This window comes from Pongo abelii, chromosome 11, assembly GCF_028885655.2.
Source record: "Pongo abelii isolate AG06213 chromosome 11, NHGRI_mPonAbe1-v2.0_pri, whole genome shotgun sequence".
Taxonomy (NCBI): domain Eukaryota; kingdom Metazoa; phylum Chordata; class Mammalia; order Primates; family Hominidae; genus Pongo; species Pongo abelii.
In genome coordinates, this window is record NC_071996.2 from 143,721,260 (window position 1) to 143,733,842 (window position 12,583).

The 12,583-nt window shown below is 55.7% G+C and overlaps 3 protein-coding genes across 3 annotated transcripts; all 3 read right to left on the reverse strand.

The window, feature by feature from the left end:
* Nucleotides 1-203: 203 nt before the first annotated feature.
* On the reverse strand, nucleotides 204-5,726 carry COPS9 (COP9 signalosome subunit 9). The gene is made up of 3 exons (XM_024243836.3): nucleotides 5,586-5,726; nucleotides 3,294-3,366; nucleotides 204-465 (listed from the first exon to the last, which is right to left on the reverse strand). Exons 1-3 carry the CDS (start codon nucleotides 5,709-5,711, stop codon nucleotides 428-430), a joined length of 237 nt encoding a protein of 78 aa, XP_024099604.1. The 5' UTR covers nucleotides 5,712-5,726; the 3' UTR covers nucleotides 204-427.
* LOC100442987 (uncharacterized) lies at nucleotides 3,373-5,579 on the reverse strand. Its single transcript, XM_054550103.1, has 2 exons — nucleotides 5,234-5,579; nucleotides 3,373-3,929 (listed from the first exon to the last, which is right to left on the reverse strand). Exons 1-2 carry the CDS (start codon nucleotides 5,473-5,475, stop codon nucleotides 3,908-3,910), a joined length of 264 nt encoding a protein of 87 aa, XP_054406078.1. The 5' UTR covers nucleotides 5,476-5,579; the 3' UTR covers nucleotides 3,373-3,907.
* A 2,739-nt stretch (nucleotides 5,727-8,465) lies between the features above and the next one.
* On the reverse strand, nucleotides 8,466-9,808 carry OTOS (otospiralin). The gene is made up of 3 exons (XM_002813063.5): nucleotides 9,633-9,808; nucleotides 9,426-9,452; nucleotides 8,466-8,717 (listed from the first exon to the last, which is right to left on the reverse strand). Exons 1-3 carry the CDS (start codon nucleotides 9,763-9,765, stop codon nucleotides 8,533-8,535), a joined length of 345 nt encoding a protein of 114 aa, XP_002813109.1. The 5' UTR covers nucleotides 9,766-9,808; the 3' UTR covers nucleotides 8,466-8,532.
* Between the last annotated feature and the right edge of the window lie 2,775 nt (nucleotides 9,809-12,583).

Here is a 12,583-nt window from a genome sequence, read left to right on the forward strand (position 1 = left end):
CAGTAGGCCCAGCTGTGCACGGGCCGCACTGCCTCCTGCTCCAGCACATACAGCACCTTAACACAAGGTATTTGCTACCAGACAAATGTGGTTCTCTCAGCGTGCTGACACATGCACACACATGCATGCACACACAAACACACAGAGACTTTTAGGGACTGCAACATTCACTCATAAGTATAAGAAAGAGATCACTCTGCATGTGACATTGCTTTCTTTTAATTGGAGTGAGGACAAAACCTGATCACATTCAGAGACGAACAGCCTCATCTAGGTCGTTAAGAACATTCTTATCTTTCTTGGTTAACCAGGTCCTAAATTCAAGGGATTGCCACGTGTTCTTTAAAACCACCTGAAACTGTCCTGCGCAGGCTCACACTGCGGCTCTGTACCAAGGGCTTGGCCCCACCTGCAGCCAGAGGGCATCTCACTGGATGTCATCATCATCAAAAAGATCTTCAAAATCTAAGGAAATAAGCAAAACCACGTATTTACACATACAAGGGTAAGGGCTGAAGAAATCACTTCAGAATGAATTATATGGTAGTCCAAAATACAGAGATAACCGTCAATGACCTAATGAAATAAAAGACTTTTCCCGTAACAGACTTTCAGTTTCAGCCAACCAGGGCTCGTACATGTAGTCCAAGGGGAGAGTGTTGGCTAGAGTACTTTCTTGCTTTCATTTAAAAGACAATCCTAAGAAAATGCATGCAGAGCTGTTCTGAGTCCCACGGACACCACCACACAGCCACAACTCAGCACTCGGGACACACACCCACGAGTGCACGGCGCCCAAGATGCTGCCCTCGCTGCCAGGGCCGGGGAGAGATGAAGCTGGGAGGCACGTGCTGGGTCCTTGGGAGCAGAGGGAAACCGGCTGGCTGCCGCTGTGAGCATGAGAAAGTCGGGCTGGGCTGCAGAAAGGTGAAGCCTCCAGTAAGGGAGAGTGAATGATAGTCAAGCCTGAGAAACACCCGCTAAGGCCCATTCCCGCTGGAAGAAACGCAGCAAACATGTAGTGCCCTGCTTTGGGTGATCAAAATCAGGCCCCCCAGGAAAGATTTTGTCCTTCTGTTTAGTTTTCTGTGTTCTTCAAATTCCCTACTACAGGCAATCATCACTTTCACAATGGGAGGTGAAAATACAACTAAAAGCCCACCCACATGTACTGTGCACTGAAAATGTGCGGTATGAATTATGAACTAGAAAGAGAAGGTTCAACTCCTGGAGGGTCAGAGCGAAGAGCCAGGAGCCTGCTGGCACCACGGCATCCAGCCTTCCTGGGGAGGGTGGCATCCCTGAGGCATCTCTGGATACTGCAGAAGGTCCCGACTCTCCCCAGCCACACTGATGCACCCCCATGTCCTCACTGCCTCCCGACTGCTGGCTGTGGTTCGAACTGCCGCTAGCAGCACTTTTGCACAGTCCCGGGCCTGGCTGACTCCACACCTTCCGATCGCTGCTCTGCTGCCCCCTCTGGAGAAACCTCCCTCTGCTGTGCTCCCAGAAACAATGCCGTCCACGCTTTGCCAGGGCTCTTGTCACAGTCCAGCCCCTGCCTGCTGACCTGTCTGGACCCACAATTTTGTAAGACACGGCGAGGGAAGAGAGTGAGTCTCTTTCATGGCTAGAACCCTGGTGCCCAGGGTATAACAGCCCAGCAAAACCCATCTGTTTGACAAGTAAAAAGGACTTAGCAGAAGCCCCATCCACAGCCCACAGAGGTCTCTCAATGTAAATGGCTTCTTGAACACATGGGGTTGTCACAACCTGACAGGACAGTGAGTGCTTTGTGAACTTAGTGGGTGGGCAGGCAGGGGACACAGAGCTCTCCTGCGTTCCCTCCCTGACCGGCCGTGGCTCAAAGGCAGACACGCACCCACAATGCTCAGGTTGCTGGGCGCTCACCTGACGGGTAGGGCCTGGGTCCCACTCAGAGATGCTTTCCCGTCAGGATTCAAGGGCTGACTCTGGAAGTCATGTGAACTCAAACACTAGAACACAGCAGTCGCCTCTAACCAATGGGCTGGCAGAGGATAAATGGGACTTTGAAGGAGATCATCAAAATGCAAGCGTGTGGTGCCAGCATTAGCAACTGCCCAATCCTGCCCACGTGAAGAAGCTTCAAAGTCGCCCTGGTGAGCCGGTGTTTTCACAAAGCAGCTTTGGAGAGCGCTCTGCAGCTCTGTACAATTTGTTCCCTCTGAAGGCAACACCCTTCTCCCACCTCGCTCTGGCATAAAGAATTGAAATAAATGCTATTCAGTTCTCCAGGCTCGTCTCAAATGTCACCTGCCCCAGTTCTGACTCCAGCTGGTAGCAAGAATGCTGCCTCAGGGGCATGGCCAGGCACCCTGGGAAAGCCTGCACCCCAACTCAGCAGCTTGGCTGCCCCCTCAGGCAATGGCTGGCTGACAGTAAGCCTGAGGAAGCAGCAGGGACCCAGGATGGCAGGGTCTTTGGTGAGTTAGAAACCCATGTGGCAAGGTCACATCCTAGCTGTTCACTAGTAATAAGAGCTTTCTGTAGAGGCAAGCAGCATGGATTCAACCAGGATGAAAAATGCCACCTCACTCTCTGGAGTAAGAAACCTATCTGTTTACTTATTATTTGAACCCTCAGTAAACGTTAATATAATCTATAGGAACAAGGCCTGAAGAAATCAGAAGAGAATGAGAAATATTCCCTCTAGCAGGTCGGAAGATGTTAACAGAAAATTTGCTTTTCACTGTTTATTTGGTGTACCCATGTTTTTGGTAACTAGCACTGAAGCCCTTAATTCAAGAGGGAAACGCATCCTGCGTCCTGATTTCAGAGCTGGGCAAGAGCTGGAGTATGGCTGTCCCTCTGCAAAGGCAGCTGAGGGCACGAGAACCCAGGCAGGCAAACACAGGTGGGCTGGGAGAGGAAAGGAAACCGGCTACCCGGAGAGGGCGGAGACAGGGAGTCAGACAGGGTTCCTATGGCCGTGTGTGGGATAAGGGGCCAGACCTGGCTACAGTCTGAGGTGTCCGCAAGCACGTGTAACACGCATGCCAGAGCTCAAACTCAATTACTGGGCTGCAAGCTGGGAACAATTTCATGCTACTTTCTCCTGAAAAATAAGGCTGCCTGCCAGTGGCCGCAGCCTGTGTCATCGCTCCATAGAGGCTGCACTGCATTCTGAGAGGAGAGCAGGGGCTCTACCACCTTATGATCCACATTATTCATGTCACCAAGTTGCTTCACTGCCTTAACCGAGAGAAGAAATATTCAGATTAAATCTGGCATCCCATTCCAAGCATCCTTACCATTAAAAAAGTCTGCATGAACGGCCTTCTCATTGGCTGCCAAGTCCATCAAGAGCCCGGTGCTGCCTCCCGCCTGGGGAATGGAAAGGCAAGGTTATGTCAGCTGCGTTTTCCGAAAGAACAGGTGATAAGTGCATTGCAGGGCCGCCACCCCCACAAAAAAAGACGGATGAGGGGAAACAGGCTCAAGTTGGAGTCAACATTTTAGTTCCAGACACAGGAATGTGTATTGGGGGGAGGGGAAGGAATTCAAAGGAATGATTTTTAAGGCCTCTCAAGGGCTTCTGTTCCTTGATTCCTCTCTGCCTTTAAAAAAGAAACCTGCTACTGCCCTAAGCACCACTACCTCTCAGTGACCCTCAAGGAGAGGTTTCCCATCCCCCACTGGACATCGCCAGAGGCCACAAACATGCGAAACTGAGCCCATCGCCTCCGCTCAGGATCCCTTCCCTCTCTCTTCTGGGAATGAAACCACTTCCCCGAGGAAACTAACCTGCTCTGCCTCTGAGGTTCTGGTGCCGGGCTGCCATCATGGACCATCCACTGCCACAACTCCACGGCAGTGGAAAAATCATGTCGCAACCCAAGCTGGGCAATCTGAAGCCCTCAGGATTTTAGATCCTATTTAGAGTCAACCTGCGACAGAGGGAGCAGATTCCTCTGACAGCAGCACCCTGGACAGCTGGCCACAGGTCCTGCTGCTGCCCTGGTCCCAGCATTCACAAGGCCGCTTGCTCAGCCCTGCCCTGATCCCCCCGTAGCTGCATGCCCTTGTTCCCTTTCAGACACTCTCAGAAAAGCCAGGACGCTCAGCCTCCTCCCCTGGCTTCTCAGCCTCCCTCCCTGTCCCCATCACCACAGTAAGCCACGCGCATTCTACACTTAAACACTGGGCTGAGCTTGTCGCTACCTCCATCTGCCTCATTCACACCCTCTTCAACTCTCCTGTTCTCCCTGCTCCCATTTTTCGACCCTCTCACCCCTAAATGCCGCCATCCTACAGAGCAAGTCGGGGCCTCTCACTCCCCACTGTAAAGCCCTCCGGTGGCTCCACATCGCCTAGGGCTGTGACTTTAAAACAGGACAGAGAAGCCTGGGTTTAGTGGAAGTGCTTCGGGAGTGGGGTGCACAGAGCCACCCTCTTTAGCATGGTTCCAGATGGTTTCATGATCTGGTCCCTGCCCACTTTCTCCCGTCTCTCCGGCACTGCACGCTCAACCATGTTAAACGCCACAACATTCCCTTCCCTTGGTGAGCCAGTCGGCATCCCCCAACCAGGACTCTGCTCCTGCCGGGCCTTCATCCCCGCCTACCTGGCAAACACCAATGAGTCCCCCAGCATTTGGCCACAGAGTCGACTCCTCGGCTGTACCTTTGCTGAGCCCCCTCAAAGCCCTGAGCGCCCATCTGTCGGTGCGCCTTCGGCTTTCTATGACACCTGGTATTTGCAATCAGCCTCTCTGCCATGCTATTACCTCCACAGGCACAAGGGCTGCCTCTGACCACCTCTGTACCCCCTAAGCTTTGAGAAAGAGCACATGAGGCCCTGACCTGCAGGAGCTGGCCTGCCACTCTGAGCTAGGCTGTGGTGCTCTCCTGCTTACCATAAACCATCTCAGAACGCTCACATCAGACAAGGTCACTCTGTGAACACAATAGAGACCAAAAAAACCCCAAGACGACTGCATAATCCTGTATAATTAAAAAGAAGAACGAGGCCACTACGCAAAGCACATAAACGCCAGACGTCTCCTTTTCCGCTCCGACAGGAATGACGGCTGCTCCAGTCTTCCCTCATTCTAGTTAAGATTAAGAGGCCCAGTCGGAGACTTATCCTCGCTTCCAAGGCACAGCAAAGCCCACTTTCTTCCCCCAAATCCCCTAACACGAGCTCAAATCCCACACGAGGTTGATTCCCCACCCGCGTTATGGAGACGCACCGCGGGCCCCCATGGGGGTGCTGCAGCCATCGAAGAGCAGCAAACGCAACTCCTCTGACCACGGGTGTGTTCCCGGGGGCCTTGGGGGCACCCAGCAGGCACTCAACCCTCAGGCTGCGCCTCCTGGTTCCCCGGGCTAGGGCACACGCTTCCCGCCGCGGTCGGTCGCCGCCTTTCACCAGGTGCTTGGAGAAACCGGGATTTGCTCTCCGCGGGGCAGGGAGCCTGGGAGCCGGGCCCATCGCCCACCCGCCCGGCCTCCCCTCCCCGGGACCCGCGCACCAGGACGCCGCCCTTCCGCTCCCCCTTCCCCGCTCCCCACGCTCGGAGACTCCCGCCGGGCCCGTGCCACCTCGTCCAGGTCCACGTACGGCCCGGCGCCCTCAGGGAACATCTCGTCCACCGCCGGCTTCATCTCGGGGCCGCGGCGCTCTAGGCCCACTTCCGGCCTCAGGGCCGCTTCCGGCGCGCGCCACATGGCAGATCTAGACGCCGGAGGACCGCGCCTCTGTGGTGCCCGCCAGCCGGGGTGCTCCTGACCGCTGGCGCGTCCGCGGCCGCCGGCGTTTGACTTTGCGCTGGCGAGGGCGGGCGTCTGCAACGCCTCTGATGGGCGGCCGGGCGGCCACGGAGGGAAAAGGCCGCCAGCAGTGGGAGCAGTGCCTGCAGAGCACGCCTCCGACAAGGGGCCAGATCCAGAATAAAGAGGGAGCCTCAGACTGCCGCAAAGACGGCCGGGTTCACAGGAGCCCAGGGCTTGACTTTCAGACGTTTGTCTGCAGAAGACACACTCGCGGCCAGTGAGCAGACGAAGAGGTGCAAGCAAACTAGGGCCCCACGGAGGGGCCGCTGCACCCCTGGGACGCCCAGAGTCAAAAAACAGCAAAACACCAGGGGAAGGGTGTGGGGCACGGGGCCCCTCGCAACGCAGCGGGGAGTGAGACGCGGCAGCCGGGGCGGGAGACAGGGGGGCAGGTCCCAGAAAATCAAACACGGACACCCACGTGGCCCAGCACTCCCCTTCCGGGCACAAGCCCAGAGGACCGAAAGCCGAGGCTCCAAGGGGCGTCTTTACCCCACGTTCACAGCAGCATTATTTATAATGAATGAAAAATGGACGCGTGCCCCGCTGTCCCTGCCCATCGATGGATACGTGCATAAGCAAATGTGGTCCATGCACACTGTGGAACATTACTCAGCCTTTAAAAGGAAGGGAATGCCAACATCTGCTGCCACGCGCGTGAATATTGAGGCCGCTCTGCCGAGGGAAACGAGCCAGTCCTAAGACAAACACCGCATGATTCCACTCGGCCGAGGCCCCTAGAGGAGTCAAAGTCATAGAGACGGAAAGTAGAAGGGGGTTATCAGGGTCTGGGGAAGGGGAAATGGGGAGTTCGTGTTTAGTGGGGACAGAGTTTCAGCCTTGAAAGATGAAAAGGGTCTGTAGAGGGCTGGTGGTGACGGCTGCACAGTTCCGTGAATGTGCTTAATGTCACTGAAATGTGGTTAAGATGGAAACAATTTGTGAAGTTTTACCTTAATGAAAAAAAGAAAAAAATGTGACAGAAAAGCGAGGGGAAGGAGAAGGAAAGGGGTAAGAGGAGGGAGAAGGTTGGAGGAAGAGAGGGAGAGAGGAAGAACAGGGGAGGGAAGGAGAGAGAGCAAGAGGTCCTGGAACTAGACTTTGCCAAAAATTCTTTGCTCAGCCAGACTTCGGTGGCCTCCTGACCTCCTCCCAGGCGCATCTGTGCACTGCATTGTCAGGTTCAGTTTTCGCAGAGAGCCCTGCTGAGTTGGTTTAGCCAGAGCCCCCCACCGTGGATATTGGATCGGGTTCCTGGTCCCCCAGCATCCCCAGGATGTCTGATGGCCCAGGCCTGTCTTCAGCAAGAGCCCTGCAGGGTCGGCCGAGCCAGCATCCCGTCTCACACTGTGTTCCTCCTAGTCATTTTCCACCCGCGACCCCACCTGCTCCTCAGCCGCAAAACCCCACTGCCTGTGCTGTTCGGAGCTGAGCGTGGTCTCCCTCCCCCACTGCAAGATCCCGTCGCAGTGGTCCCCACACGCGTCTCCAGGGTTCAGAACAACTTCTGAAAATTTCCAATGCTTTATTTAACAGGGCTTAGAGGAGGTGGGTTTGGGGGTTAGGCTGTAGAGAAGGGGAGCGGGGGGCGGCATGGAGGAGGGTAGTTCCAGGGACAGGAATTGAGCTGAAATGTGAGGGGTGTGTGTGGCCTGAAAAGGGGCCGCCTGGCCTGAGTGGACAGTGTGGGATGCAGGGAGAAGCTGGCAGTGGACATGGGGTGAGCCTCATGCCATGCCAATGTGCGTCACCCTGAAGGACCCAAGTGAAAGTCAGTCCGATGGAACAGGGGCTTGGCAGTGACCAAGAAGAGTGACCCATTAAGTCAAGGTCTTTACTGGCTAAGGGGTGGAGCTGTGGGTCTCCACTGTCTGCTTGTACACCCTACAGGGATGGGGGCTCACCACCTGTGCAGAGGCCATCCTATTGCTGGAGGCCCATCCCTGAGACGCCATCGTGCTGCCTGCCCAGCCTTCCGGTGCCCCAGGGTGCCCAGGTGAAGCCCCCTTCCTCCCAGCATCCTCAAAGCCTAGAGCCGTCCCTGGAAGACAGAGCCTGCCCAGGCCCCACTGTCCCTGACTGATGACAGATATAGATGGGGTTTCTCAGTTCCGTTTCCTGCTGCCTCCTGGGTACTGCTCCCAGGGGTGTGTCGTGGTGTGGAGTCAGCCCAGCCCTGACTGTGGGTTTGCCTGCTGCCCAGCTTAGTGGCCCAGAGCGAGGCTGCCTGGACTGGACTCTAGCTCCCCACTAACCAGCTGTGTGACCTTAACAAGTCAGGCAGTGACCTTATGTCTCTGCCTCAGTTTCCTCACCTGTAATCTGGGGGAACTGCAGCACCCCCCAGGATCATTGTGGGAAATGGATGAGTGAGAGACACAGAAAGCCAGTCCTGAGCCTGCCCAGGATATAAGATCCCTTGTTGATGCCAAGGTGGATGGAAATGTTGCACATTTATGAAAGAGTTTATGAAAGTGCTCCCCAGGAATCAAAATAAAACCAGCTTCATTTGTGAAATAAAGTAAATGGGGCCTGAGTGCAGCTGTCCTTGAAAGACAACCCACAACCCTGGTTGTGCATCTTCAGTCTGGAGTTTATTGAGCATGAGACCAGATCTGACTCCTGCAGGGGCCAGGTTTTTGCGGGGACTCCATGCCTGCAGAGGCCCAACTGAGTGCAGCCTGGTGGGGCGGGCGGGCACCAGGCTGGACACCATTCAGTCCTCCTGATAGGGAACATGGAAGCCCAGGGTGCTCCCCAGGGGGAAGTGCGCAAAGAAGGTGCGGGCCATGTCCTCGATCTGGGGGTAGGCCCCCAGGGCCTGGAAGTGCTGCACATAGTTCCAGAAGTCAGAGGTGGAGAAAGGCCAGTAGGGCATGGCCGGCAGCTCCGCGTAAGGGTCTGAAAGACACATGACACCTGCCTTGGGGGCTGTCCCCATGGTCCTGCCTGGAGACACCATCCTCAGAGGTCTCAAGGCAAGTGGATGGTTCCCAGCTGTGCCCACAGTGATACAACCTTCCCAGAGTGGGGGCCTGAGCCCGTCCCCTCTTAGGTCCTTGGGGATATCTGGTCTGGGAGACAGAGGAAGAAGAAGAAGGGGAAGAGAGGGAGGGGAAGGCCTGTCCTGTTTGAGGAAGGAGTTGTGTAGGGATGGTGTGGGGCACCAGCAGCCACCTGCTGGGATTTCAGAACGGAGCACAGACACCCCCCTCCGCTACCCCCGGTATAACCTGTCCTAAAGCTTGGGCAAGGGCAGCCATGAAGATACTGGACTGAGCTAGGGCTCAGAGTTGGGAGGGCCTGGGGGCTGGAACCCAGGTCTGAGGGTGAGAATGTCAGGGGTCATAGGGCCCTGGCTCCCCCTGCCCAGTGTGTTCCCTGGTAGCTGGAGGGCAGGGTCCCAGCTGGAAGGAGCTCATAGACCCTCTGCTTGCACAGCTCCAAGCTGGCTCTCGAGGGCCATGTTTTCCATGCTTGGGCCTGAGCTGAGCCAGGGCCCCTGATGCGTCTGCTTGGGATAAGAAGCTGCTGCCCTCCCCAGCAGTTTCTCCCCGCTGCACACTAGTTACTTATGCAAGTGAAAGGAAAGAAATCGGAGAACGGTACCTCCTTCCTCCTGCACAGGCTTGGCCCCTGCAAAGGAAGAGAAGAGCTGTCACCCAGGAGGACCACCCAGGTGCCAGTTGGGCCCACCCGACACCAGCTGCAGGGCTCTGAGGTTTCCCAGCAGCCTGGGGATGCATGCAGGAGGGGAGAGAACAGGAGGGCTGTTGGGGGTCCTGGTGGCTGCCTCCCTCCAGAGCGGCCCCTCACCTGCGAGAGGCCCCAGCAGGAGGCAGAGGGCCAGCCCCGGCACCATGCAGGCCTGCATCTTCCCGGTGCTTCCTGATCTGCGACTCAGGCCCACCTGCAGCAGGATGAACCCAGGAAGGGCGAGACCACCCATCCGTCAGGGCCGGCTTCCTCTACCAGCCCCAGTGTGGGCAGCCCTGGGGAAAATGACATGGATTTAAAAAAAAAAAATTCTTACTGTTTTCCTAGCAATTTCCATTTCAGTGGTTTCAAACCACTATTTGGAGGTGAAATCCCTGCCTCAACTGGCCTCAATTTCCATGACCTAAGAAATCGCACACCCCTCCACTCTGCCTGGCCTCTCCAGAGCTTACCTTGTCTCTGCTCAGCCGGCCGTGCTGCCTGGATTGGCTCTGCTGCCAGCTCAAGGGTCCTCTTTATAGAAGGGCTGCAGATGAGGAAGGACACGTCACCTGCCTGAACAGTCATACTGAATATTTCATCCCCACCAGAGGACTGTGGGCTCCTGTCGCCCTGCTGGCAGGCGGAATCAGGGTGTCAGCTTCTGGGAATCTGATCCAAAGTTCAAACTGAGAGAAAAACATCTTGGCTAGGCCATTTCTGAAATTGTTAGGACTGAATTCAACATTGGTAATTGAAACAAACCCAATTTCCTCTCCGCAAGGGGAGATTCTACATCCAATACTGGGGCTGGCTGAGATTTCCTCCCTCGTGAGAAGGAGCTGAATAATTCCAGTGCTGCTTCCACTTAAACCAGCAGGCAGGAGGAGCCCCAGGTCAGCAGGACCTGCCTGCAGGACGTCCATTGAGCAGAGTCACAGCAGGAAGTGTGGGGTCAAGATGGACTTCCGTCTCCAGGTGGGAGCTTCCCTTCGATCCAAAGTGTCAGTCTGTAGGTGGGCAGGAGGCTGTCCCCACCCTGGGACACCAGCAGCCAGCACCAAGGGTCTCTGTGGGTCAGGCCGTTCTGACTACACAGCTGCCCCACTGACCACATCAGTTCCTGTGCTCACCTTTCTCTCCAGTAAGTACAGCCTCCTCCTGGTCCTGCTCCTTGGGGTCCCACCACACCACTGAATCAGGGGCCGAATTTGCTGTGGCAGTCTCCCCTGTCATTCCTGGTTACCCTGGGGGCTGTTTAAGGACTCTGGGAAGCTCCTCACCCATGTGTCCCATGGTTCTGGAGTTCATCACAGTCTGCCCACATGTCCCCATCCAAATGATTAAGGGCTCATTTTTTCCCACACAATGCCATACATTTAACCAAAGCTACCCAGAGAGGTGGTTAATTTAATTCAGATTGTAAGGCAGCTGCCCACAGATTAGATTTTGGGTTTCCTTTTCAGAAATCTGGAGCCTGTGGCTACAGGAGGCAATGGATTCTTTCAGGGCAGTTGTATTCGGGGTCCCCAAGAGCACCCAGGTCAATGATTCACTAGGAAGATGCCCTAGGAGGACTCATGGGACTCAGCATCCTCTCGAGGACCCCACGGGATGCACTCCATTCCCCAGCACCGCGTTGTGGTGACACCTGTGAAATCTCCCCACGAGGGGAGCCCTTCAGAACCTCAGAGCCCAGGGCTGGTCGTGCAGCCCCTTCTGCCTCATGCATGTGCAGATCTCCGACCCCCAGGAGGAAGCAGGTGCTCAGCACAACGATTTGTTTGCACGTAGAGCTTACGGGCAGTGGCCCCTCTGAAGTCCAGGTGCCAAGGTGAGCACCCAGGCCTGCTTGTCGCCCTTCCCTGCACAGCACAGAAGATTTCTGGTTCCTTACCTGCCCGCTGAGCTGGGAATTTAAGCTCTGCGCTCATCACTGTCTTTTCCCAGATTCGGCAGCACACTTTTCCAGTTACCAACCAAGCCCACGGTCCTTATTTCCATGGCAGCATCAGCTGCTCGGTCACCCAAAGTCCTGCCCTCTACAGTTCTGTTTTGCACCGGGTGGGTGACAGTGCCTTCTTTTCCATGGGAAATGGAACTAGTCTTTGATCTAGTCAAGCCAGAGATCCAATTCCAGATTCCACCCTGAGCATTCCCATCCCTGGGTCCTTCTCCCAGCACCAATACTGTGTCCAGCTGGGTTGGGGGGAGTGTGGACAGACACGGAGTGAGCTTGCTACAGGCATGGGCCTTCTGCGACTGTGGGAGGTGCTGAAGAAGGGAGGGCCTGGGAGGGCGAGCCGGGAAACAGTCTGGGAGGCCCTGTCTGAAAATGCACAGCCCAGCATCGGCGGTGGACCCAGGACCTCCATGTCCAGCAGGGAAGGTGGGAGCTAGATGCAGAGGGGAGGAGGGTGAGGGTGGGCCAGGCCCTGCTGCAGCCTCTTACCGCGATTGGGCCGCCAGAGAGGATGGGCCCATCATCCTTCTGTTAATAACCACATGTCTGAAGATGACGTGAAAATACGCCTATGGTGTTAGGAAAGATGAGATATGATAGCATGTACTGTATCTTTATAATGACTGAATAAAAGACTATACGTGGAAAAACTCTAGAAGTAGTAAGCAGTGATGGTGTTGGACGGTGGACCTATGGGCGTATATATGTGGTTTTTCTTCATTCTGGGTATATGTATGTTCCTTAATGTATTATTTTTATGTAAGGAAAAAAATCTTGAAAAGAAACCACCCAGCACCACCAATAGCTGCTGATCACTCAGGCTGTCCTGGTCCATCTTGCCACTCGCACTGCCCCACCGCCATGCACAGTCCCGCTTCCCAGGTCCTGCAGGGCCACTCTCTTGAGAAGACGCTTCCTGGGTCCTGCAGGGTCACTGTCCCTCGCTGGCCAGGACACAGCCTTCCCTGGCCCTACCCGGAGGGCCCCGGCTCCCCTGCACCCTGGAGGGCGCCACCCTGGCCACCCACTCATCATTCCTCTCTCACCTGCTGTCTTGCAGCCCACCCGGAATGCCCTCTGTAGGGGTTTGCACACCGAGCCGTGTATA

Excerpts from the sequence above, each read along its gene's own strand:
- LOC100442987 (XM_054550103.1), bottom strand. The coding sequence starts at position 5,475 with ATGGGCCCGGCTCCCAGGCTCCCTGCCCCGCGGAGAGCAAATCCCGGT. Across the intron at positions 3,930-5,233 it reads CACCCCCATGGGGGCCCGCG|GTTGACTCTAAATAGGATCT; the intron begins GTGCGTCTCCAT and ends CCTCTGTCGCAG.
- COPS9 (XM_024243836.3), bottom strand. The coding sequence starts at position 5,711 with ATGTGGCGCGCGCCGGAAGCGGCCCTGAGGCCGGAAGTGGGCCTAGAG. Across the intron at positions 3,367-5,585 it reads CGTACGTGGACCTGGACGAG|GCGGGAGGCAGCACCGGGCT; the intron begins GTGGCACGGGCC and ends TCCATTCCCCAG. Across the intron at positions 466-3,293 it reads TCATGCAGACTTTTTTAATG|ATTTTGAAGATCTTTTTGAT; the intron begins GTAAGGATGCTT and ends TTATTTCCTTAG.
- OTOS (XM_002813063.5), bottom strand. The coding sequence starts at position 9,765 with ATGGGTGGTCTCGCCCTTCCTGGGTTCATCCTGCTGCAGGTGGGCCTG. Across the intron at positions 9,453-9,632 it reads CCTGCTGGGGCCTCTCGCAG|GGGCCAAGCCTGTGCAGGAG; the intron begins GTGAGGGGCCGC and ends CTTCCTTTGCAG. Across the intron at positions 8,718-9,425 it reads GCCTGTGCAGGAGGAAGGAG|ACCCTTACGCGGAGCTGCCG; the intron begins GTACCGTTCTCC and ends TGTGTCTTTCAG.